The following is a 24,247-nucleotide window of genomic DNA, read 5'->3' on the forward strand; positions in this document are numbered from 1 at the left end:
CCACAATCACCGGCAGGCGTCTAGCGCCTTGCCCCCGGCTGCCAGGTAGCCCCCAGGCTGTGGGTGTCCCTCTCCTTGGCAGCAAAGCCATCCAGATGTGGGGGGGGAGACGGCCCAGGCCCGTGCTGTGTCCGGGGGCCCTGCCACTGGCCTGTGGGGTCTCCGTAACATCAGCTAGCCCCGTCACGAGCGTGGAGAGGCGCCCCGGCCCCGTCTGGCACTTGAGGAAGTCAGCTCAGAGAGGTTGAGTAACTCGGGAAGGCCACACAGCCGTGACGGAGCTGTGACTCGCACAGGCCCGGGTGACTCCACATGACTTCCCTCTCGGGACATCACCGGTGGCAGCTGCTTCCTTCCAGAGCTGGCAGGCAGGTGACCTCACCCTCCTCAGATCCATGGTCTGCTGCTGGACCCAGTGCGGTGGGCTCCCCCAGCCAAGCCCAGGGACTTAGCACCACTCGGGACAGGGCCTCAGGAACGCAGAGCCCACCCTTCCAACCTGGGCCCGGCCGGGGTCTGGCCATTCGGGATGGTGAGGCTGCTTGGACATACAGGGTCCCATGGTAGAGCCAGGGATGGGGCATCTCAGGGGACAGGGGCAGCTGCCTTCCCCACATGACCACACTGGGGCTGGAGACGTCAGCCTGGGACACTGATTTGGACTCTGACGGCAGCATGTGGTCTTAGCGTATGTGGGGTCTTAGCATGTGGTGAGTCCCCTTCATGTGTGCTGGCATCTTGGTGGTGTGGTGTGGGTGTGGACTGAAAGTGTGCTGTGCCCTTAGCGTGTGGCACGTCATCTCATATTGTGGCACGTCATCTCAGCGTGACATGTCATCTCAGCGTGTGACGTGTCATCTCAGCGTGTGACGTGTCATCTCAGCGTGGCGTGTCATCTCAGCGTGACGTGTCATCTCAGCGTGTGACGTGTCATCTCAGCGTGGCGTGTCATCTCAGTGTGATGTGTCGTCTCAGCATGTGACGTGTCATCTTAGTGTGTGGTGTGGTTGGTGGTGGCCGTAGTGTCCAGCAGTCAGGGCGAGCCCCAGCACCCACTCAGGGGAGCCGGTGCCGTCTCCACACCCAGGCCCATGGTGGTTCCCACGCTAGCACCTGTCCCAAAGGCTGGGTGGCTGGTCCTGAGAGACGCATGGGTCTGGGAGCTAGGTCCCCACCCAGTGTCCGTCAGCTGCACACTCCTGTGGTCGGAGCTGCAGGAAGGGAAGGGACGGAGTTCTGGGAGTCCACGACGGCCCCGGATCTGAGTTCCAGGAGCCGGCAGACAAAGATGGGGCTTCCCAGGGGGTCTCAGCCCCGCACTGCCCTCCTCTCCGTCCAGAAGCTGCCGCCCCTTACTCTCAGCCAGGGTCAGGACCCCAGGCTTCCCCTGCAGGGCTCAGGATGGGAAAGCCTCACCTGGCAGAGGGACGGGCATCTCTGTCCCCAGGAATTCCCCTTCTGGGTCTGGAGCAGGTGTGGCCGCCCTGGCTGGGCCCTCCCCCGCCTGCAGCATGGCCCCACGCCCAGCCGTCCTGTTTTAAATAGGAGACTGCATCCTGCTCCAGAGCTGCCAGCCGCCCCTGCAATGGCTGAGCTCCGCGGCTCAGGTGGCAGAATGGAAGTGGCCGCACAGGGGGGCTCCCGCCTCGAGGTACCGTGGGTGGGGCTGGGGGAGTGGGGGCTCCCGCCTCGAGGTACCGTGGGTGGGGCTGGGGGAGTGGGGGCTCCCGCCTCGAGGTACCGTGGGTGGGGCTGTGGGAGTGGGGGCTCCCGCCTCGAGGTACTGGGGGTGTTGGGAGGGTTCCTGCCTGGAGGTACCATGGGGGGGGTGTTGGGGTGGGTGGGGGCTCCCGCCTAGAGGAACCGTGGGGGTGTTGGGAGGGTTCCCACCTTGAGGTACAGTGGAGGGTGTGGGCGGGGTGGGAGGGTTCCTGCCTGGAGGAAATGTGGGGAGGGGTGGGGTGGGGGGGCTCCTTCCCATGCCTGGCCCCATGTGCCACCAGGAACAGGGCCACTTTGTGGCCATGGGCCAGGTCATCCCTGAGGGCCTCCTTATTCTGAAAGGGACTGTGTCCCATTGGGGCACATAGTGTGTGCTGGACGGACCCCTGAAGAACACAGCAGACACCATGTGTGTGAAGGCGACACACACCCCACAGGATGTCCACATGTGAACACGTGTTGGCCACACGGCTCGACACAGAACCAGACGGTGCGGGGCGGAGAGGCCGGTGTGGTCCTATCTCACACACGCACACACGCAGGATGCAGGCAGGAGGGCACGCAGCCCACGCAGGGTGGGGTCTGGCTCCTCACTGAACGGGGTGCAGGCCTTGCTGCATCTCAGAAACCCTGGGGGCCCTGACTGGCCCTCCAGACCCCTCTCCAGAGCTCCTGCTTCTCCTGGCCTGGCAGCCCCAGCTAGGGGGAAGGGGCTGCCCCATCTGTGCAGCAGGTGGACTGGAAATGAGTCAGAAAGACCCTTCTGACCACACCTGTAACCCCAGCACTTTGCGGGGCTGAGGTGGGCGGATCATGAAATGACGATAGAAAATTTTGTATTTTTCTACTAAAAATACAAAAATTAGCCAGGCATGGTCATGGGTGCCTGTAATCCCAGCTACTCAGGAGGCTGAGACAGGAGAATCGCTTGAACCTGAGAGGCAGAGGTTGCAGTGAGCCGGGATCGCGCCATTGCACTCCAGCCTGGGCAACAGAGCGAGACTCCATCTCAAGGGGAAAAGAAACAGCAAAAGAGCCTTTGAGCCTCTTACTCTCCCTGCACCCCGCATCAAGGCTCAGCCCGGCCGTGGGGACTCAGGGCAAGTGGGGCCCTGTGCCCGGTGGTAGAACTGGCCAGGCTGCCTGGAGGCATGTGAGGCCCACACACCCGAGGGGAGCCGCCCCCACCTGGTGTGCCCTGGCCCTGAGCTGCTGGCTCGCTCCAGCACCTCCCCAGAGTACCTGAGAGCAGGCTGGGCAGCGGGCCGGGCTGAAGCTCCGCAGGCGACCCGGGCGTGGGAGGCCTCACTGACGCAGACCAAGACGGGACGCGCGAAACGCAGCGGAAGCCGGTGTGGTGGGAATCAGAGCACGTCCGTGGCCGGCAGCCCTGCCGCCTGCGCCCCCCTTTCCTTGCTGGCTGCGGGCACTCACCCTGGGCCTGGCCCGGGAACCCAGAGCCTCCAGCGCAGAACTGGGCAGACCACGGCTGGACGTCCTGGGGCCCTCGTGTCTCCGAAGCCGGCCCCGGCACTCGGCTCAGCAGGGCCACCCTGGGCCCACGTGTTGAACTGTGTCCAGACCAGACTCTTTCCCGGACTTGGCTGGATGGGCCTGGCACAGTCAGTCCTCAGCAGGCATGGCCACGCTGGCGGCTGGGGGGGTGCAGTCACCAAGGCCAAGAAGGGCAAGTCTTCTTCCCCAGGGCCCCAGACCTCCATCTGGGCTCATGGATACACCACGATCCCTACCTCTTCTGCGGGTCACCTGGCCTGTGTCTCCCCGGAGGCCCTGCCGCGTGGAGGGACCCACCCAGCACAAGGCTGCCCGCAGACTGGGCCAGGCAGGGCCTGGACACCCTGTTCCCTGAATCCTGCTGCCCCCGCCGCCCAGACTCAGCTCCAAGGCCACACTGAGACGTGCCACGGCGGGCGCCGAGCGTCGGGGAGAAGCAGGGGCGCAGTGCGGGAGCACCTGGAGGGGCCTGTCAGAGCGTCAGAGCGGGCGGGGCCGGGCGCTGGGGGCTGTGGGACGTGACAGGCCCGGGCGGGGGGTGGGGAGACCTGGGTGGCTGCAGGCTGGGCCCTGCTGAGGCCGCTCTTCGCATGCAGGCTGGAGCGCAGACGCCCCCTGGGCCCGGGCCATCATCACTGCCAACGCCCACGCCCGAGGAGGGGCACCAGGAGGGGCTGGTGGAGCTGCCCGCCTCGTTCCGGGAGCTGTTCACCTTCTTCTGCACCAACGCCACCATCCATGGCGCCATCCGCCTGGTCTGCTCCAGTGGGAACCGCCTCAAGATGACGTCCTGGGCGCTGCTGCTCCTGGGTGCCCTGGTCGCGCTCTGCTGGCAGCTCGGGATCCTCATCCAGCACCACTGGCTCCGCCCGGTCCTCATGGCCGTCTCTGTGCACTCGGAGCGCAAGCTGCTCCCCCTGGTCACCCTGTGTGACGGGAATCCACACCGGTGAGGGACCCATGCCGGTGAGGGCCGGGGCTGTCGGCGGGAGGGGCGGCCACCCCGGCTCCTGTGCCTGTGACCATCTCTGACCGAAGCCCCGCTGGCTCACGTAGCCCGATCACCATGACCTCACCTCCCCAAACCTCTGTGCCCAGCCGGGACCTCTCAGACCGCCGAGGAGGGGACTCACCCTAGAAGGACACCCAGGCCCTCGGGGGCCTGGGAGGGGAGGTGGAGGAGGCTGAGGCTTTCCGGGAGGGAAGATGGGAGGCCCTGTGAGCGTGCCAGACTCCAGCTCCGCATCCGGCTCACCCTGCTGGGTGTCCTGAGTGGGGAGGCGCTGCTGTCGGGCGGCACGCACTGGAATGCTGGGGCCACACAGCCGCCGTCAGCCAGTGACCCGGGTGACCAGTGTTGGCCCCCCGGGCCGGCAGCTCTGACTCCCTGGCCCTGCTTCCCAGGCCGAGTCCCGTCCTCCGCCATCTGGAAGTGCTGGACGAGTTCGCCCAGGAGAACATCCGCTCCTTGTACAACGTCAACTTCAGCAAAGGGAGAGACGCCCTCGCTGCCTCCATCTCCCGCCTTGATCCCCACTTCCACCTGGACCGGGAGATCCGTCTGCAGAGGCTGAGCCACTCGGGCAGCCGAGTCAGAGTGGGGTTCAGACTGGTGAGAGTCCCAGCTGGGGCCTGTAGCCATCAGGGCCTCAAGCTGGGAGCGCTTCCCTGGACTGCTGGTGTGGGGCTGCAGCTGCCAGGGCCTCAGGTGGGGAGCGCGCCCCGGGCTGCTGGTGCACTGAGTGGGGAGCACACCCCAGGCCGCCGGGACACTGAGCGGGGAGCACTTCCCAGGTCGCCGGAGCCTGAGCGGGGAGCACTTCCCAGGTCGCCGGAGCCTGAGCGGGGAGCACTTCCCAGGTCGCCGGAGCCTGAGCGGGGAGCACTTCCCAGGTTGCCGGAGCACTGAGTGGGGAGCACTTCCCAGGTTGCTGGAGCCTGAGCGGGGAGCACTTCCCAGGTTGCTGGAGCCTGAGTGGGGAGCACCCCCGGGCTGTGGCCGCAGAACTGACCTCCCCTCCCCTCCTCCAGTGCAACAGCACAGGCGGCGACTGCTTCTACCGCGGCTACTCATCAGGCGTGGCGGCCATTCGGGACTGGTACCGCTTCCATTACGTGGACATCCTCGCCCTGCTGCCCGCGGCGTGGGAGGACGGCCACGGGAGCCACGGGAGCCACGATGGCCGCTTTGTCCTCTCCTGCAGTTATGATGGCAAGGACTGCCAGGACTGGTGAGTGTGGCAGAAGGGGGCCACTCCCTCCATCCCGCCCCGCAGAGCGTGGCCACACCCCTGGGGTCCCTCTGGCCGAATGCTGGGAGCTGCCCAAGGCTGGCCATGAGCAGCTTTCCGCAGAGACAGGGCAGGCCATGGCCTCTCAGGCCGTGCATGACGGGTGGCGGGTGGCTGGCATTCAGGGTCTGAGCTTGGCCTCACGTTCCAGGCAGTTCCGGACCTTCCACCACCCCATCCACGGCAGCTGCTACACCGTTGATGGCATCTGGACAGCCCAGCGCCCTGGCATCACCCACGGTGAGTGCCAGTCCGTGGCCGGTGTTGGGGCAGGGGTGCAGGTCAGGGGCCTCACACCAGCCCTTGGCCTCCCAGGAATTGGCCTGGTCCTCAGGGTTGAGCAGCAGGCCCACCTCCCCTTGCTGTCCACACAAGCCGGCATCAAGGTCATGGTCCATGGCCACAATCACACGCCCTTCCTGGAGCACCACAGCTTCAGCATCCGGCCAGGGACAGAGACCACCATCAGCATCCGAGAGGTGCGCTGGCCTCTGAAGCCCGGCCTCCAGCCCAACTTGGGCTTTGGGGGGTGGGGGCGGGGCCTCAGGGCAGGACCCCTGGGACTGAAGTGTCTCTCCCAGGACGAGGTGCACCGGCTTGGGGGCCCTTACGGCCACTGCACGGCAGGCGGGGAGGGCGTGGAGGTGCAACTGCTGCACAATACCTCCTACACCAGGCAGGTGAGGCTGGGCTGGTGGGGCGCATTGCGGGGCACGGGGGAGTCTGGGGTCCGGGAGGCTCCGGCAGGAGGCAGTCTCCATGGAGGCCCCCTCTCCGTCCCCCATGTCCCAGTTCCGTCCCCTGTCTCCACTCCATCCCACGTCCCAGCTCTGTCCCCCGTCTCTGCTTCCTCCCCCAATGCCCCCGCTCCGTCCCCGCTGTCCCCAGGCCTGCCTGGTGTCCTGCTTCCAGCAGCTGATGGTGGAGACCTGCTCCTGCGGCTACTCCCTGTATCCACTGCCGGCTGGGGCTGAGCACTGCAGCTCTGCCCGGCACCCTGCCTGGGGTGAGTCCTGCCCACGGCCTCCCATGCTGCCAGCCACGAGGGGAGGTCACGGCGAGCCTCACATGTGCCTGTGATTCTCCCCCAGGGCACTGCTTCTACCGCCTCTACCAGGACTTGGAGACCCACCGGCTCCCCTGTGCCTCCCGCTGCCCCAGGCCCTGCAGGTGAGACGGGGCTATTGGGGTCGGGGCCAGGGGTCCCTGCTCCAGGGAGCGTGGCAGGTGACACCCGGCTGTTTCTCTCAGGGAATCTGCATTCAAGGTCTCTGCTGGGACCTCCAGGTGGCCTTCCGCCAAGTCGGCTGTAAGTCCCCAAAGAGCCCAAAGGGGTGGGGCGACGGTGTGGACAGCCAGGCAGGCCCCGCAGAGCAAACCCAAGACAAGGAGGGCCGGGCCGACCCAGCCTGTGCCCCGTGGTCTCTGCCCCACATCCACCCATGGTGCCAGGATGGCCAGGGGCGTGGGGGAGCCGTGGTCACAGCAAACCTTCCGTGTGCAGGACTGGACTCTGGCTGCACTTGGTGAACAGGGACTGCCACGTGAGAGCCACGGGCAGAGGTGGGTGCACCCTCACCCTACACGGGGGCATCGCAGCCTCTCTCCCCTTGCACCCCCCCATCATGAAGGTCTGGGCCAGCACCCTCACACCTCTATCCCGCCCCAGGAGCAACCTGGCCAAAATGAACATTGTCTACCAGGAGCTCAACTACCGCTCGGTGGAGGAGGCGCCCCTGTACTCGGTGAGCCTCGTCCCCAGCCTGGGCCGGGATAGGGCAGGGACAGTGGCTGGCCCCTAACAGAAGGGGCACAGGGGCCCGGGCCCGCCCCTCACGCCCCCGCCCTGAACAGAAGGGGCACAGGGGCCCGGGCCCGCCCCTCACGCCCCCGCCCCTAACAGAAGGGGCACAGGGGCCCGGACCCGCCCCTCACGCCCCCGCCCCGAACAGAAGGGGCACAGGGGCCCGGGCCCGCCCTCACGCCCCCTCCCCACAGGTGCCGCAGCTGCTCTCCGCCATGGGCAGTCTCTGCAGCCTTTGGTTTGGGGCCTCTGTCCTCTCCCTCCTGGAGCTCCTAGAGCTGCTGCTGGATGCTTCGGCCCTCACCCTGCTGCTGGGTGGCCGCAGGCTCCGCAGGGTGTGGTTCTCCCGGCCGAGGGCCCGCCCTGCCTCGGGGCTGTCCGACATCAAGCTAGCGACCAGCCAGATGCCCACACCTGCAGGCGGGACGTCAGCCACCCAGGGCCTGGCAGGCCTCATCTCCCATGGATGGTGCTTCACAGGCTCTGGCGAGAGTCTCAGCCAAAGAGAGCTGGGCTAGGCCCGGGCCCCTTGAGACCCGACACCTGAACTGGCCCCGCCAGGGCTCTCTCATCTCTTAGCCTGGTCCTTGGAGCCGTGGCAGCAACAGGCTGCCCGGCTGCCCAGAGTGGGCCAGACCAGCGGCTAGAGTAGCACACGTGGCCCGTGGGCAGGCAGGCACCGGGCATGTCAGGGCCTCCGGCCAACCACCCACCCTGCCTTGGGTGGGTCTCCGGGAGGCCCAGGGCTGGGGGGGGTTTCCACGTGCATGAGTGAGGCTGGAGGTACTGACGTGCAGTGGTGCGCCCGTGTGCTTGTCTGTGTCTCTGTGTGTCCACGTCTGACGCACCTACGTCTGCATGTCCACACGTCTGATGCACCCGTGTGCATGTGTCTCTGTGTGTCCACACGTCTGATGCACCCGTGTGCATGTCTGTCTCTGCATGTCCACACGTCTGATGCACCCGTGTGCATGTCTGTCTCTGCATGTCCACACGTCTGATGCACCCGTGTGCATGTCTGTCTCTGTGTGTCCACACGTCTGATGCACCCGTGTGCATGTCTGTCTCTGTGTGTCCACACGTCTGATGCACCCGTGTGCATGTCTGTCTCTGTGTGTCCACACGTCTGATGCACCCGTGTGCATGTCTGTCTCTGTGTGTCCACACATCTGATGCACCCGTGTGCATGTCTGTCTCTGCGTGTCCACACGTCTGATGCACCCGTGTGCGTGTCAGGCATAGCCGCCTCAGCCGCAGCTTTTGTGGTGGAAGCAGAAGGCAGGGGGTGCCCAAGGACACACACGGCAGCTCGGGCTGCTCTGAAATAAAGCTGCTGACTCCACCTGGTGGCCAGTGTTTGCCTGTGCGCCTCTCCAGCAACCCCGTGCCAGGGAAACTGAAACCCTGACCGCACCTGGGGCCGCAGCAGCCACCCTGGGCAGAGGGCCTGGGACAGGAGCAGCCCCAGCCTGGCCTCGCTGGTTCGCGTCCACCTCTCTTCCCACCAGGGGACGCAGTTCAGTACACAGAAGGGTAGAGGAGCAGGACGATGGGGGCCAGGGGTGTCAGGAGCCAGATTTTGTCACAAAAGCCCCCAGACCCCCCAGCAGACCCCTTTTGGCCTGTGGGAGTCTGATTTGCATCCCTTTGGGTGAAGGGCCAGCCGGCTCAGGACCGCCCCTCAGGGAGGGCAGGGCACGCAGACCCTCCCCGGAGACAGAGCAGAGCGAGGCACGGGAGCCAAGGAGCAGGCGGTGTGCGAAGCGATTTATTCACAGCGGGATGGGGGAGACCCGCCAGCAGGGGCCTGGGGCAGGAGGCAGGGCCAAGCTCACGCAGGAAGGGGCAAGAGTCATTTCTGTTCTTCAGGGTCACAGGCAGCAGGCAAGGGAGTTGGGGGTCCAGGCCCAGCACCCACCGTGCCCTCATGGAGCCTACCCGGGGCAGCATTGCATAGTGACCAGCCAACCGGCCTTAGCCTGACATGGGCGGAGTTGGGGAAGCTCCGCCTCCCTGCCAGGCGTCTTCGGGGAAGGGGTGCGTGAAGGCATTGGCGACCCCTGCAAAATGAGCTGAGGGACCCCTGGACCCAAGGGTGAGGCTGGCCAGGGGCAGGGCTGGGGTTGAGGCGTCCTCAAGAGTCCATAGAGAAAAGACGCAAGACAGACAAGGTCTGTAGAAAACCCCCTCGATCCGCTACAAAGAACGTAAGATTCTGGGTGGAAAGTGGCAAAGTGGCTTTATGCACAGGCTCTGGGTGAGTACCGGGAGAAGGGGCCTCCAGAGGAGGCAGGGACGTGCTGGGGCAGTCTGGCACGGGGACCTTCGTGGCCAGCCACGTGGCCTTGGGACGCCCGCGTCCAGCCAGGGCTGAGGACCCAGGCCAGAGCCCCTCCGCCCAGCACCCGTGACGCCAGCCTGAATGCTGGGGTCACTAAGTGAGGTACTCGTTGGTTCCCTGGATGGGCCACCCCTTCTGCCCTGGGAGGGGCTCCGGGGTGTGCGGGAGGGACCCAGCTAGCAGGTCAGTGTTCTGGGTAGAAGTGGGGCACTAAGTGACAGGCCCTGAGGACAGGGGGCACAGGTGACACGGGCCTCGAGTGGCTTGTGACATGAGCAACCCAGGCCTCTGAAAAGGGGTGACCTGAAGACAGAGGTTCCCCAGGTGGGGTCGGGCACCCGACAATGCAGCACCCCCAGGGAAACGTGAAGCTCCAAGACTCAGTGCTGGGGCTTCGCTCTCCTCCTGGGAGAGCGGGGCCCGAAGCACCCCGGCACTGGGTCTGCGGGGCATTGGCCCGCGGGTCACAGGCAGGGCCGCGGCCAGGTGGGCGCCGGGGGCTTCGGGCCGGGCGGGGCGGCAACTGCCCGGCCTGCCCGGTCCTAGCTCTCCTCCAGGTGGAGGCTGATGAACTCCTGGATGCACCTGCGGAACTGGAGCTCCGTGGGGCTGCTGCCCGGCAGGGCGCCTGGGGGGCCGGGCACAGCCTCGGCCTCCCGCATTTCCTCGGCCATGCGAGCCAGACGGAGCCTGCGGGGAGGCGCAGCGTGAAACGGCCCCGCCCCGGAAGCCCAGCCCTGAAGGCCCCGCCCCGGAAGCCCACCCTGTCCCACAGGCCCAGTTCCCTGAAGCCCCGCCCACACCGGAAGCCCGCCCCGCCCCCGCCCCACCCCCGGAGTCCCCGCCCCGAGGGCCCAGCCGCACTCACAGGGTCACGATGTCGGCATTGGCCGCCTGCACCGCGATGGCCAACGGGTCACGCTGCTCTTGGTCCAGTGCGTGCTGGTCCGCGCCCCGCTTCAGGAACAGGCAGACCTGGCTGAGGGGCGAGGGCAGAGGGGCGCGTCGGGGCTTAAGCGGGGAGGGCGAGGCGTGTGCGGCCGAGGGGCGTGCCCGGGGACGGGGCGTGTGCGCTCACGGGCGCGGCTTGAGGGGGAGGGTGGGGTGTGCGCCATGGGGGGGCGTGTCCGCCATCGCGGGGGCGGGGCCGGCGGGGCGGGGCGGGGCCGGCGGGGCGGGGGCTGCGCGCCTCACCCTGTGCGACCCAGCAGCGTGGCGTGGTGCAGGGGTGCCCGGCCCCGGCTGTCTCTTTGGTTCACGTCCGCTCCGTTTTGCAGCAGGAACTCACAGACAATCAAGGAGCCCTGGGGAGCCGGAGCGACTCAGACGGAGCCGTGATACCGGCCCCTCGCAGCGCCTCTGCAGCCCGACCCCGGCCTTGGGCGCCCCAGCCGGGACCGAACCTGGTCCCCACGGCGGACAGGCAGCCCTCGTGGTGGAGCCACAGAAGATGCAAACGCGAGGGTGCACCTGTGTCCTACGCGCAGCGCCCGTGCCATGCTCACCCCTAGCACGGCCTGCACCAGCGGCGTCTTGCCCTCGTCCTCCGCGTCCGCCCAGTTGACCTCGGCCCCGTGGGCCAGCGCCGCTGCCAGTGCGGGAAGGTCGCGGGCGCGCGCCGCACGGTGTGCCAGGAGCCCCGGGTGCAGCTCCCGCACGTCCGCCAGGCCCCAGGCCTCGGACTCAGCGTCCCCGTCCGCCTCGCCGCTGGACTCCTCTGACTCCGCGCCCTCTGTGGGGAGGGGGCGGTCAGGGAAGGCGACCTCCCTGGGGCTGCCCCGGGGCTGGGCAGGGGCCTCGGCCGAGGGCAAGGCGCCACCCACCCTCCTCAGTGACGCTGTCCACCATGGAACCCACGCCGAAAGCCAGGACATCCGAGCTGCCATCTGAGCTGCCCCCAAGGCCACTGTCGCTGCTCAGACCTGCAGGTGCCCAGGGAAGGGAGTCCTGAGTGTGGGAGGCTCGACTCCACCCAGAACCCCACTCACCCTCCAGGGGCTACCCCTAGAGACAAGGCCAGCTCCCACCTGGGGCTGGGGAGGAGCCAGCTGCAGGCTAGGAGCGAAGAAGGAAAAACCAAGTGACAGCTCAAAGGCACCAGGGGTAGCAAGCCCAGGCCCACCGGGAAGCCTGCCCCTCCTGCTCGCCACTCGGGAGGTGTCACTGGAGCTCACCTGGCACCCTCCGCAGTGGGCCCCCAGCCTGAAAGGTCTCCACCCAACTGCCCCGCAGCGTGGCCTCGGAAGAGCCCCAGGCTGAGGGCCAGCCAGCAGCACCCTCTGCTGCCCAGCACCCCGGGGCCACCTGCTCCATGCACACACTGGGCACACACAGCCCACATGCACATTTGCACAGCTCACCCCCGACAGGGCCTCAGCCTCCAGTTCTATGGCCAGAAGGCCCCCCACCCACCCAGATGCTGCTCCATTCCCCAGCAAGGGCTGTCCACGCATGGGCGCCCTCCAGGCCAGCCTCCCTGGCCCTGCCCTGCCACCTGGCTGGGCCCACCCCACACTTACTGCGAGGGCCAGCCCCCGCGGCCCCTGCGTCGAAGTAGGAGAAGAGGGAGTCCAGCTCGTCAGGGCAGAAGAGGGAGTCCCGGCGGAACCTGTGCTCCAGAGTGCCCACTGCAGGGGCAGCCACGTGCTTAGAGTGGGGCAGGGAACCCTAGCTCACCCCCAGAGTCCCTGCCCAGCACCTCAACGGAGTCCATCCCCCACCGAAGCAAGCCCCTCCCAGCCCTGCGGGGCACAGCCTCCCACCTGAGGGCAGAGCGGCCACACAGGGCGGGGCGGGCTCAAGCCGGACCTTGCGGCGGGCAGTGGGGGCACGGGGAGAGCTATGGGGCCGCAGGCACTTCTGCGCCCTCCAGCGTCTTGGGGCCTCCCGGGCTGGCGCCACAGGTGCCTTCCGCAGAAATTTCTTTTCCACGTATTTGTCCTTGATCCAGGCCTCCTTGTCCTGCCTGGACCAGGGGTGAACATGAGGCTGTGCCCCCAGACTGGGGCTCCCAGATGATCCAGACTGCACCCCACCTCACCGGGGGCTGCTGGCGCTGGGCTTCCTGCTGCCTGTGCCCTCAAACTGGGCCTCGTAGATCTGGTTCACGGTGCTGTTTCCAAGCTCACACATCAGCTGGTGGGAGACAGGGTGAGCGGGCATCAGTGTAAACCTGCAGATCCCAGCTCCCGTCCCCACAAAGGGGGTCCCATGGCCTTCAGGAGTCCCACACCCACCTTTAGCAGCTCTGGCTCCCACGAGTCCAGTGTCAGGGACCGGACCTTGGAGCAGTGGACACCCAGGCTCCTGGAGGGCAGATGCAGAGACGAGTCAGGGCGAGGCAAGGCCCCCAGCCCCGCCCAACCCCCAGTCCCAGCCTAGCCCTCAGGGGCCCACCTGTGGACGCCCGAGCACTCGATGCAGAGCAGCACGCCCAGGTTGATGCTAGCCCAGCGGGGGTCCGGCTGGCCGCAGTCACCACACTGGCTGTTGCCGGCCACGCTCTGCACACGCTGCAGCACACTCTCGCCCCTCACGCTGCGCTCCCGAGGGTCGGTGGCAGAGTCGATGCTGCTCGTGGATGGGGATGCTGTGCGGTCCAGCCTCTGAGGGATGGGGTGGGGCTGCTCGGTCCCACAGGGGGCCAGCGTGGTTCCCCCAGCAGTTCCCCTCCTCCCCAGCCAGAAGTGCCAGCGCGGGCCAGGGCCCCCCGAGCACACACCTCCACAAGCACGTGCACACCCTCCCGTGGGCAGAGACTGCGCGCACACACATGCACACCCACACTGCACAGGCAGCACACCACCCGCAAGAGCCACCCGCGGTGGCAGGCGTGTGCATGGGCATGGGGCGGAGGCCGTCTGCAGTGGCACGCAGGCGTGTGCACCAGCAGGGGTGGGGGCAGGAGCCATCCGCGGTGGCAGGCGCGTGCATGGGCATGGGGCAGGGCCATCCGTGGTGGCATGCAGGTGGATGGGCATGAGGCGGGGCGCCGAGGGCCACACCTCGCTGTAGCAGCTGTCGGGGCTCTCTCGGTAGGCAGAGGCAATGCTGGCCTGCACAGCCTGCACCCAGGCCTGCCTCAGCTTCTCGGAGTCGGCCTGCAGCATGCAGCTCCTGCAGGTTGGTGGGGGAAGCAAGCGTTAGCTCCAGTGGCCAGGCGCGCCCGCCACGGCCCCCCCCCCGGGCTGGGCCTCCTCACTTGGTGGGTGACACGACCTCGAAGCAGAACCTGCGCTCAATGTCCTCGCAGGGCTTCACGGAGCACAGGCGGAGGTCGTCAACGACCACGGTCAGCGCGTCCTGTGGGCAGCACTGCTGTGACCCCTGCCCTCAGCCCCCACCCCAGCCCAGACCGACCCCTTCCTGCTTTGCCTTAGAGACCGGAGGCTGAGTGCCCAAGCCCCGAGCCCCAAGCCCCAAGCCCCAAGCCCCAAGCCCCATCTCCAGCTCTCTGCTCCCTGACTGTTTGGCCTCCGGCGTCCACTAGTGCTCCAGCCCCATGCCAACCCCAACTGACCAGTCTGCCCTGTGGCCCAGGTGGGGCGTCCAGCCATCAGGGCCCAGGCCCAGGATGTACCTTGAGCTTCTTCTGGTAGACCAGCTGGCTGTTCTGAATGGAGAACCAGCGCCTGGGTGGGTGGGGGGACTCAGGGAGTCAGGCGGAGCCACCCCAGGGCCGCTGTAACCCCTGCCCCCCAGGAAGGCCCCTCACCGGTTCCAGGTCTTGAAGGCATTGCTGGCCCTCTTGAAGAGGTAGCCCTCCATCACCACCCCACTGGGCGCGTCCACGTCAAATTCCACTTTGGACTCATCGTAGGAGAAGTCCTGAGGGGATGGAGCCCACCCCCTGAGCACCCACCCTGGGGGAACGTGCTACCCTCTAGGCTTCCTTGGAGCACAGGCTGGGGTGGGGTCCTCGTCTGAGGCTGCCACAAGGCCTTGGGCCACACACTCAGGCGGGAGACCTTGGTTCACCAAAGCCACTTCCTGACCTCAGCCAGGACCCCAGCCCTGAAACCCATGGGCAAACCCCTCATGTTCACAGCTGGGGGCCCGAAAGTGCCGGCCCCACCCCAGCCCTGCAGGGACAAGCAGGCTGTGATCAGGAAGGAAGCTGCCCCCCGCCCTCTGCATCCTAAGTGCCCCATTCATGTGGCCAGCTGGGCAGACAGAGCCCCATTCAGGAGGCCTGGGAGCCACTGAGGGCCCTGTGTGTCCCGCCGTCTGGCAAGCCAGGGCAGTGGAGGGGAGGCGAGGCCACCTGCTCCCCAGGCCACGTGGGGCAGGAAGGGACAGCTGCACGGGGGATGTGGGGATCTGGCCAGAGCCAGCCCCTCTCACAGTGCAGGCGACTGCAGAGAGCAGTGAGGCTGGCAGGAGGTGTCCTTGGTGCTGAAGGGCCCTGGGGCAGGGTAGGGAAAGGCACCGCCTCATCTGGTCTTCCCCGCCCCCAGCCACACCCGGCCCAGGCCCAGTGCTCACTCACCTGCAGCAGTGTCTGAAGGGCCGGAGCAGGCGGGAGTGGGGAGAGAGCCAGTGAGTGACAGCTGCCCCCAACTCCTGGCAACTGGCGACCCGTCCCCAACTCCTGCGGGGCTCTCTTTTATCCCAAAATAGCTATTCCTGCCTGCAGCCAACCTCTGCCCTGGGTGGTGGCCGGGGCTGCTGTCCCGCAGGCAAGCAAAGGTCCCACAAGGGGCCGGTGACTGAGGCCAAAGAGGTGACCACGGCCTCAAAGGAAGCAGAGGCGGGTCCCAGCTGCAGCCCAGCAGAGACCCCACCCACATATGCCCCTCCACCGCACACATCACAGGGCAGCAGCCTCTGTGCCCTAGAGAGGGCATGGGCAGAGCAGGTGGGAGACAGGCTGGGAGGACAAGGCGGGGAGTGTATGCCCGGGCATGGGGTGAGGACGCAGGGGCCTCCCGGGCACCCGGAGTGCAGGGAGCCGGCTGCGCGGCCTCACCCGCTGCTGGATCGCGGCGTGCTTCCGTTCCATCTCACGCTTTTCCACCGCAGAGTCAATCACCAGTTGGTCCAGCTGTTGGGGGCCGCATTAGGGAAGGCCACGGAGGCCCCGCCCCCGCCCCAGCCCCGCCCCTCCAAAAGGCTCACCTCGGCCGCCAGCTTCTTCATGTAGGGGTCCAGCTGGTGCAGGAGGCTGTGGCCCTGCTGGAAGAAGCTGGACTGGGCGTGCATGAAGGACAGCATCTGCGGGGGCAGCACAGGTGAGGCCCGAGCACGCCCGCTCCAGCCCCACCCAGCAGCCCGTGCTCATGGGCAGCCCCCACGCACTCACAGAGTCCAGGATCTCAAACTTCTTCTTGGCCTGCAGGACGTTGATCTGCCAGAGGGGGAGCCCACAGGTGAGCCCTCGAGGCTGAGGCAGCCCCAGCCCTGCACTTTGCTGTGGAGTCCACCTGAGCTGCTTGTGGTTCCCTGAGACCCCCTGGTCGTCCTCAGCTCCCAGCCCTGGGCCAGCCTCATCCTCCCATGGTCCTGGAGTCCTTCCCCATGTCCGGAGGTCCCACCCGTGGGCAAAGCAGGAATGTCACTCCTGCTCAAATCCCTCCAGCCCTGCTGTACAAGGTCTCCGAGGCCTCCATTCGCTACAACTGGTCCCTACCCCCCGCCCCATTTCCGGGGCTGACCTGGAGCACGTAGTCCAGTGCCAGGTGTCGGAAGCACTTCCTGGTGAGGGTGAGGGCCCCGGTGGCTTCCTCCACCTCGTGGGGCCGGTGCCTCGGGGCCTGGGCGTTCCTCACCAGGGACAGCTCCAGGTCCTCCCGCACCCTGTCAAACTGCTTCTTTGTCTCCTTGAACTTCCGCACATCCCTGGAGGCCAAGTGCCAGGTGGGGTCAGAGGTCAGGGAGGGGCACCTGCTGGATTCTGCAGTCACCCTCGTGGGTTTTTTTTTTTGGTTTTTTTTTGAGATGGAGTTTTGCTCTTGTTGCCCAGGCTGGAGTGCAATGGCCCAATCTCAGCTCACCACAACCTCCGCCTCCCAAGTAGCTGGGATTACAGGCACGCGCCACCGCGCCTGCCTAATTTTGTATTTTTAGTAGAAACCAGGTTTCTCCATGTTGGTCAGGCTGGTCTCGAACTCCTGACCTCAGGTAATGCACCAGCCTTGGCCTCCCAAAGTGCTAGGATTACAGGCATGAGCCACCACTGAGCCCCACCTGTTTTTTTAAAATTAATTAATTAATTTTTTTGATTGCATTTTAGGTTTTGGGGTACATGTGAAAAACATGTAAGATTGTCGCATATGGCAGTGTGGTTTGCTGCCTTCCTCCCCATCACCTATATCTGGCATTTCTCCCCATGTTACCCCTCCCCACTGCCCACTGTCGCCCAGGCTGAAGGGCACTGGCACAATCGTGGTTCACTGCAGCCTCTACCTCCCGAGCTCAAGCAATCCTCCCACCTCGGCCTCCCAAGTAGCTGAGGCTGCAGGTGTGTGCCACCATGCCTGGCTAATTTTTGGTTCTTGGGGTTTTCTTTTTGAGATGGAGTCTCTCTCTGTCGCCCAGGCTGGAGTGCAGTGGCACAATCATGGCTCACTGCTGCCTCCGCCTTTGGGGCTCAAGTGATCCTCCTACCTCAGCCTCCTGAGTAACTGGGACTACAGGCATGTACCACCAAACTCAGCTAATATTTTTTACTTTTTGTAGAGATTAGGGCCTCATTACGTTGCCCAGGTTGGTCTCAAACTCCTGGCATACTCTGGCCTCGGCCTCCCAAATGCTGGGATTACAGGTGTGAGCCACCACGCCCAGCCCCACCCTCCTCCACTCCGGGCCCTTTCTCTGCTCCTGGGCACAGCCTCCCTTCCTCACCTACTGCCCCTCCCATCTGCTCCAGGCCTTCCCAGCCCTCCCCACCTCGCTCTCAGGATCTGTCCAGCCCAGACACCAGCCACACCCAGACTCCAGACCCACAAACTCAGCGTAGACTGGACATCTCCAATGTGGGGCTGGACCCCCACCCACACATGCAGGGCGTGGGGCCCCTGTGCTCCACCCAGCTGTCTGCCTCTGAGCCTTCTGCCTCTCGGAACCTGAGCGAAGCCTGGAGGCCTGGGGCCAGGGTGCCCCCGTTCCAGCCCAGACCTCCTTCCCCTCCAAGTGAGGGAGCGTGGTCTCAGTGTTCTTCCCCAGCCCTGGGGGCCCCGAGGGCCTGGGAGCCACTCACTCTTTGACAAAGTTGTGGAGCTGCTGCCGCACGGACCTCTGGGCCTGGTCAAACAGGATCTAGGGGCGGGGGAGGGCAGAGATCCTTGGGGTCGGTCCCCAAAGGGCCCCAGAGAGAAGGTCCCTTCCTCGCCAGCAGAGGGCACTGCCCCCAGGCCCAGACATGGGTGGGCCCCACCCGGCAGGACCGGCCTCAGGGGGTCAGGGGAGCAGCCCCCAGGCCTGAGTTGGCACCCAGTGGCGGTGGCTGTGGCCCTGCCCTTCTGCCCCACCTGGCCCCTCATGTGGCCCAGACAGCTCAGGCACTCAGGGCACAGCCTGAGCCCCACTGCCTCCTGGTTCTGGGCGGCCCCCCTGGGGTGCCCATCCCTGCAGCAGGGAGCACTGGGTCAGAGCCGGGAGCACCTGGGGCTGGGACTGCGGAGCCAGATCCTGGGCTCCGAATCAGAGCCCTGCGTAGAGGAGGGCCGCACATGACCAGGAGCAAAGGGGCCGCGGAGCCCTCCTGCTGGGTTTACCTCGGGACCTCCCCTGTGGGGTAGGGCCCCTGTTCAGTCTGTGGCTCAGGCTCCCAGGCTTCGGCCCCACATCTCACAGCCTGTCCTGTGTCCGTCCCCGGGGTCCACCCAGAACCAAATGGCAGCCAGGCCAGCCTGGGATGAGAGCCCTGCCCAGCTGGGGGAGCCCTGGGAAAACCACCCCCACCCCAGGGTCAAGTGCAGCCCTTGCCTGGGACACGGCAGAGCCCCGGGGCTGTTCCCCATCCCATAATGACGCGAAAACCTGGGACGCCCCCCGCCCCCAGACTGGAGGAGCAGAAACATGGCCTCCCAGTGAGCCCACGCAGCTCAGTTCCAGGCTGGGCGGGGCCCGCAGGTGGCCAGGAGGCTGGGCAGGCCAGGCTCACCATGTGGAAGTTCACCACCTCCTGCAGGCTGTCACCAAACCTCTGCAGACATTCCTGGAGGAGCAGATGAGGACCTGCGCTGAGATGGCAATTCCGGCCCAGGCCACCCAGCCACGCCCTCCAAGCCCCCTCAACAGCGCACAGACCCGCCTGCTCCCGGGCCTGGGCGCCCTCGAGGGGCTGCTTCACTCGGCCTCTCCCCTACCCCACCTTGAGGTCAGAGGTCAGTCAGCCCCTCACCGAGATGACAGTGTCGCCCTGGCACTGCTGCGACAGCTCTCGGACGCCGCTCACGAACAGCCTGCTGGTGCTGACGTAGGCCTTGCCAGCCTCCACCATGCCGCTGCACAGCTTTACCAGCTGCGGGCCGGCAGGGCGTGGTGAGTACGGTGGGCACTGGCGCCTGCACTCGCCACCACACGGGCCGGCCTCACAGGCAGGGAGAGCGCCCAGGGTGGGCTCCGCTCAGGCTGTCGGCACCCAGGACTCAGTGCCCGCAGCCCAGCTCCCGGCTGTTGCTCAGGCTTCTCACACTTGGGCCTGCCTGGGGCTGGGAGGCCGGTCTGCGAGGAGGGGGTGGGGCCGCCAGGGCCTCACTCAGCCGGAAGGGACCGGGAGCCAAGCAAAGGACCCAGAGCCAGCAGGACCGGCCTGCATGGGGCTCGTGGACGAGGCTTCTCACTCCCAGCTCCTTTCTCCGCCCCAGCCCCAGCCCAGAGACACAAGACTGGGCCCACACAGCAGCTGTCCCCACATCCCCAGCCCAGCAGCCAGCAGAAGGGACAGGCGGTCACCGTGGGTCGGGGACTCACCACGGCCCAGCCCTTCCTGGTTGGGATGAGACTCAGGGTCAGCCACGGATGTGTGTGTGACGTGTGCACCCTGGAACACACGTGCTGAGACACACTGGCCAGGTCCTGGAGCACCAGAGTGTGCTCCACATATGGGGGGTGTGGCTTAGTAAGGCCCGGAGGGCCAGTCCCGCCCCGTGGCCATCCTAAGTCTGGCTGGGCATGGGGTGCAGAGCAGTCCTGGACACACGAGCCCCAGGCCCCCCTCACCTTGTCCAGTTTGGCCTCAATCTCCACCACGTCCGTCTCCACCTCGTCAATGGTCGCCCTGAGGCAAGAAGGGGGCTGGCTGGGGTCACCTGCAGCCTTGGCCCCCTTGGGGTCAGGCTTGGCTTCGCCCCCCTTAGACCTCCCTGAGGGGCTCCGCCACGGGAAGGGGCTTTCAGGAAACGGGCTGGGAGACGCAGGTGCCTGCCTGCTTCCCGGGGCAGGACTGGGACGCCCATCCAGCGCATTTCCCCCACCCCAGGCAGGAAGAGGTGGGATGGGCTGTGACTTGCACTGCTGTGCCCTTGGGGCAGAAGGATGGACCAGCCTTAACCAGGACAGCCAGCTGCTGGGAGTCCCTCAGGGACAGTGCGCACCAAGGGCTGTGCCAGCCTTGCCGGCCCCTCCTCTAGGAGGTCAGAGTTGACCCTGGACCCATCTGGACCCCCCCAACCCTGCGGCGCCTGCCCCTCACCCCTCTGCATTCCTGCAGCCCACCCAGGCCTGGTGCCCGTGCACTGTAGGACGGGGTGGGGGCAGCAGGGTGGCTGCTCTTGGTCCTGGCAGCGCCAGATGGCCTCAGACCAGCTGAGGAAAGACACCCCCGGCTCCCCCAACCTCACAACTGCAAAGCGGCGCAGTCCAGAAGGAGGGGTGGGCCGTCCTCCTCAGAGCCACTCCCACCAGAACAGCCTGACAGTGGGGCTGCCTGGGGAGAGAGGAGTTAAGCCATGACATCACCAGAGACGCCTCAGCGGGAGAATCCCCGGAAGACGGGAGGCAGACGGATCGGCACGTGACCACCCCACTCCGGGAGCAGGAAACAGGGAAACAGGGCCAGGATCCCGGCAGCCGCGCACTTCATACAATCAGCTCAGCTGCCGGCCGGGCCATCTGGCCTCCTGGGGACTGGGCACCACAGGGCCCGGGCTGGGGCCAGGACGGGGCGCAGGACTCCAGGGACAGGTCCAGGGCAGGGGTCGGGCAGCAGAAGCCATCGGGGCCCACGGTGCTTCACCCCTTGCTGCCAAGTGTCCCAGGCCTTTGGGGAGGGGCCTTCAGGTTGCATGGGGCGTGTCCTCAATTAAGAGCTGGGGCCTCGGGCGCCAGGCTGCCCCAGCCAGGGACCTCGGAGGGTCCCACCACCCCAGCAGGACAGCAGGTCCTCTCTGAGCAGCCCTCACCTGTTCCCAAATGGCTAAAAGGACTCTGAATCCCAAAGCAGGGGGCAATGGAGGGAAGCTAGCCGTGGTACCTGCTGACACCGGGGCTCAGCCTGCAGCCCCCTGGAGCCCGGCCTCTACCTCAGCTTCTCCCCTCCCCTGGAGGATCCCAGAACCCAGAAGAGACCATCGCCTGGGAGAATGTGGCAGAAAGAGCCACACCCCAGAATTTGCAGCCACCCCTGAGCAGGGCCGGATGCAGAGACAGCTGCACCCAAAGCTGCTGCCCTTGGGCCAGGAGCACCTGTGTCCCTGGAGAGCTGGAAAGGGGGACTGCACCCCGGAGCTCACAGTCATGCTGATGCGGACAGGGTAGTCACTGGCAGAAGCCCTGAGGGCTGTACCCACTGCTGGAAGCCCCTGAGCTCTCCCATCCTCAGCCCTGGGCACCTAGGCCTCCTCTACCGTGCTCAGCCCAGGCTTCCTCAGCAGCCTGGAGGATGGGGAGGAGGGTGAGGCTGCCCCCACCTCCAAAGTCGTGACTCAGCGCCTGAAGCCCCACCCAGGGGAGGGGCACGCTGAACAGAGGCCAGGCGGTTCCCCTAGGCAGGCTCCCCTGGCCACCCGCCCACTGTACCCGGGCTGCCACTAGGCCCTCCCCAAACCAGGAGGGTGCAGGCAGGGTCCCCCTCTCCAGGGTGGGGGCGACCAGACTCCACATTACTGACCACGTCTTCTGGCCCACCCTGCCCGGCCTCCCAGCCCCGTGGAAGGCCAGGAAGCTCAAGTTACACCCTCAGGGGCCCCTGAGAATGGGCAATTCAGGAGACCCCCAGGTCAGCCTCCGGGAGCCCCTTAAACCCCAGTAAATCACAGCCTAACCCCTAAACTCACTGGGCCAGGCTTCTGCGGCCCAAGACAGCGTCCAGTGCAGTCCGTGCCCGTTGGGGGTGAAGCAGTTTCCCATGGCAGCCCCCCTGCAAAAGCCTGGCCAGCCGCCCCGCAGCACCTACCACAGCCCCACGGGCCCCATAACCAGCTCCTGTAACCTGCTCTCACAGAAGCCCGTCGGAGGGGAGTGGGTTCCAGCACCCGCACCTGACCGGGCAGGAGCAGCGCAGCCCCTCTGTGTGGGCAAGGAGGTCCATTAGGCTTTTGAGAGAGGATGCAGGGAGAAGGTGGGTACTTCAGCCAGGGCCCAGCCCCCAGCAGGGAGGCCATCCCACGTCTCCCCACAGCAGCCTGGGTCCTCAACACAGGATCGTGGGGTGCCGGGCTCAACCCCTTTCCCCGGTCAACAGTGGAAGACGGGAGAGCACAGGGCACCCCAGTTTCTCTGCCCAGGGCCAGGGACCACTCTTCTGGCTGGCCTCGAGCCTCCCACTCCAAGGCTCCTGCGGCCTCCTGGTGACGGCTCCAGGGATCCTGAGGCCCCCCATGCCTCCACACACAGGCTGACTTGCCAGCAGGTCCCAAGAGACCCAGCACACGCACGCACGCACGCACACACACGACCAAGCACGCATGTGCAAACACGTTCATGCACAAACATGCCTGCACAGTGGCACCACACATACAAGTGTGTCTAAGGAGAGTGCACACACACCGACGCACACCCAGTGGTGGCACACGCGTGTACATGCTGACGTGTGTCTGTTGGTGACGTGGCTAACAGTACGTGAACCCACACAGAAGTGGCGCGTGCACACGCCTGCGTGCATCCATCGGTAGGCTACATGCAGGCACCACGCACAGCCCAGTGGCACAGCTCACCCCCACGTGCTGTGCAAGGCCTGGCGCCCCGACGGAGGCGCACAGAGGGGCGGCGCTCACAAGGGCGCGCCCTGCACAAGCATGGGCAGAGGTGGGGGCCTCACGCAGGTGCGCCCTTGAGGACAGAGAGAGGCTTCTTTGCCTCCGTTGTCGTTTGCCAAATGTCCACCAAGCGAGGCTGAGGCACCCTGGTGCACACGTCTGTGAACACTTGGTTCCCGCAGGTGTGTCCACCTGCACGCCAGGAATGATGGAAAGCACTCAGACTCAGGGTGGACACGCCCCTGCCCCCCACCTCACCTTCCCGCCGCTCTGCTCAGCCCCTCCCCTGCAGGCCCCTGGGCCATTCAAACCGCTTCAGGCTTCCACGCAGCCCGCCCCAGGCCTTAAACGCGGCTCCAGCTGACTGTCCCCCGCGCGCTGCTCCGGACACGAGATCGAAGCACAGACCAGGGGCCGACGCCCCCACGGACCCAGACGACCCCGGCCAGGGCTGGACCGCAGGGCCCGGGAGGGGCTCAGCTCCGCGGAGGTGCAGACACAAAGCGGGGGCGGACGGTCCCGGGGTGGCCGCACAGGGGCGCCTTTTGTTCCGGCCCCCGGGGCATGCGGGGCGGGGCCGCCGCTTTGTCCGAGGCCGGTCCTCCAGCCCCTCCCCGGCGGCCGCGGCCCGGCCCGGAGCTGACCTCCCCAGCCCGCCGCCGGGCACAAAGGCGGCAGCGACGGCCCCGGCCCGCGCCCACCCCGGCGGCCCCCGGCGGCGCACCTGAAGCGCGGGGAGTCCTTGACGCACTCCTCGAACTCCACGGTCATGGCTGCGGCGGCCGCGGCGCTCACTGGCACGAGGACCGCGGCGCCGAGCGGCAGCCGCGCCGGCCCGGCCCGCTTGTCCCGCCCGCGCCGCCTCGGCGCCCGCCCGCCCGGGAATGAGGCCGCCGCACCGCGCCCCGCCCCGCCTGTCACCGCCGGGGAGCGTCGCCAAAGTCCGCCGCCCGCGCGCGCCGCCCGCTGTCACCGCCGGGGAGCGTCGCCAACGTCCGCCGCCCGCGCGCGCCGCCCGCTGTCACCGCCGGGGAGCGTCGCCAAAGTCCGCCGCCCGCGCGCGCCGCCCGACGTCACCGCCGGGGAGCGTCGCCAAACGCCCCTCGCAGCGTCCAGGGACCACCCGGGTCCGGAAGTGAGGCGGGGACCACAACGGTCGACTTCGGGGAGGGTCGGCCGGGCCGTGGGGCGCGGGGAGGGCGCGGACCCCGCCCGCTCCAGCCATCCTGACCGTTGCGCAACTCAGGGCGTTTGCAAAAACCACGTCTGGGAGGACTTGGCCGCAACGCGGCAAACGAGCGCGCTCGGGGAGTGTGGGCGGCGGCGAATGCATGAGCGAGTTAACGAACGCACGCCCGCGGGAGCGCGGGGTCACCGCGTGGTTGCGAGCGCGCCTCCCGGGGCGCCGCGGTGGCGGTAAAGCCCCTGCGCTCGG

General features: G+C 66.7%; 2 protein-coding genes across 4 annotated transcripts; one reads left to right on the forward strand and one right to left on the reverse strand.

Annotated features, from left to right (window-relative positions):
* The first annotated feature begins 1,585 nt into the window (after positions 1-1,585).
* SCNN1D (sodium channel epithelial 1 subunit delta) lies at positions 1,586-7,850 on the forward strand. Its single transcript, XM_021667445.2, has 13 exons — positions 1,586-1,651; positions 3,834-4,186; positions 4,642-4,849; positions 5,269-5,468; positions 5,680-5,768; positions 5,844-6,007; positions 6,110-6,208; positions 6,417-6,534; positions 6,620-6,698; positions 6,780-6,837; positions 7,033-7,091; positions 7,198-7,273; positions 7,527-7,850. Exons 1-13 carry the CDS (start codon positions 1,586-1,588, stop codon positions 7,848-7,850), a joined length of 1,893 nt encoding a protein of 630 aa, XP_021523120.2.
* A 2,365-nt stretch (positions 7,851-10,215) lies between these two features.
* Positions 10,216-23,583, reverse strand: ACAP3 (ArfGAP with coiled-coil, ankyrin repeat and PH domains 3). Of its 3 annotated transcripts, XM_064371928.1 has the most exons (23): positions 23,537-23,583; positions 19,838-19,895; positions 19,017-19,136; positions 18,777-18,830; positions 17,871-17,929; positions 16,327-16,510; positions 15,975-16,019; positions 15,791-15,886; positions 15,642-15,716; positions 14,388-14,500; positions 14,253-14,304; positions 13,875-13,975; positions 13,678-13,789; positions 13,070-13,278; positions 12,910-12,979; positions 12,714-12,808; positions 12,436-12,638; positions 12,193-12,300; positions 11,497-11,595; positions 11,179-11,405; positions 10,868-10,977; positions 10,542-10,652; positions 10,216-10,363 (listed from the first exon to the last, which is right to left on the reverse strand). In XM_064371928.1, exons 1-23 carry the CDS (start codon positions 23,581-23,583, stop codon positions 10,216-10,218), a joined length of 2,496 nt encoding a protein of 831 aa, XP_064227998.1. The 3 variants fall into 3 exon arrangements, 2 of the variants coding, with proteins under 2 accessions (XP_064227998.1, XP_064227999.1); XR_010340940.1 differs by lacking the exons at positions 10,216-10,363; positions 10,542-10,652; positions 10,868-10,977; positions 11,179-11,405 and having other exon boundaries at positions 11,506-11,595; positions 12,482-12,634; positions 13,070-13,789; XM_064371929.1 differs by lacking the exons at positions 10,216-10,363; positions 10,542-10,652; positions 10,868-10,977; positions 11,179-11,405 and having other exon boundaries at positions 11,506-11,595; positions 12,482-12,638; positions 13,070-13,789.
* Between the last annotated feature and the right edge of the window lie 664 nt (positions 23,584-24,247).

The sequence above is a fragment of the Aotus nancymaae genome, unplaced genomic scaffold (assembly GCF_030222135.1).
Source record: "Aotus nancymaae isolate 86718 unplaced genomic scaffold, 86718_ANA_hifiasm-v0.15.2.pri h1tg000250l, whole genome shotgun sequence".
NCBI lineage: Eukaryota > Metazoa > Chordata > Mammalia > Primates > Aotidae > Aotus > Aotus nancymaae.

Excerpts from the sequence above, each read along its gene's own strand:
- ACAP3 (XM_064371928.1), bottom strand. The coding sequence starts at position 23,583 with ATGACCGTGGAGTTCGAGGAGTGCGTCAAGGACTCCCCGCGCTTCAG. Across the intron at positions 16,020-16,326 it reads CACTGGACTACGTGCTCCAG|ATCAACGTCCTGCAGGCCAA; the intron begins GTCAGCCCCGGA and ends CCCCTCTGGCAG. Across the intron at positions 11,596-12,192 it reads CGCGGGGGCTGGCCCTCGCA|GTCTGAGCAGCGACAGTGGC; the intron begins GTAAGTGTGGGG and ends GGGCACCTGCAG.
- SCNN1D (XM_021667445.2), top strand. The coding sequence starts at position 1,586 with ATGGCTGAGCTCCGCGGCTCAGGTGGCAGAATGGAAGTGGCCGCACAG. Across the intron at positions 6,209-6,416 it reads ATACCTCCTACACCAGGCAG|GCCTGCCTGGTGTCCTGCTT; the intron begins GTGAGGCTGGGC and ends CGCTGTCCCCAG. Across the intron at positions 6,699-6,779 it reads CGCTGCCCCAGGCCCTGCAG|GGAATCTGCATTCAAGGTCT; the intron begins GTGAGACGGGGC and ends TGTTTCTCTCAG.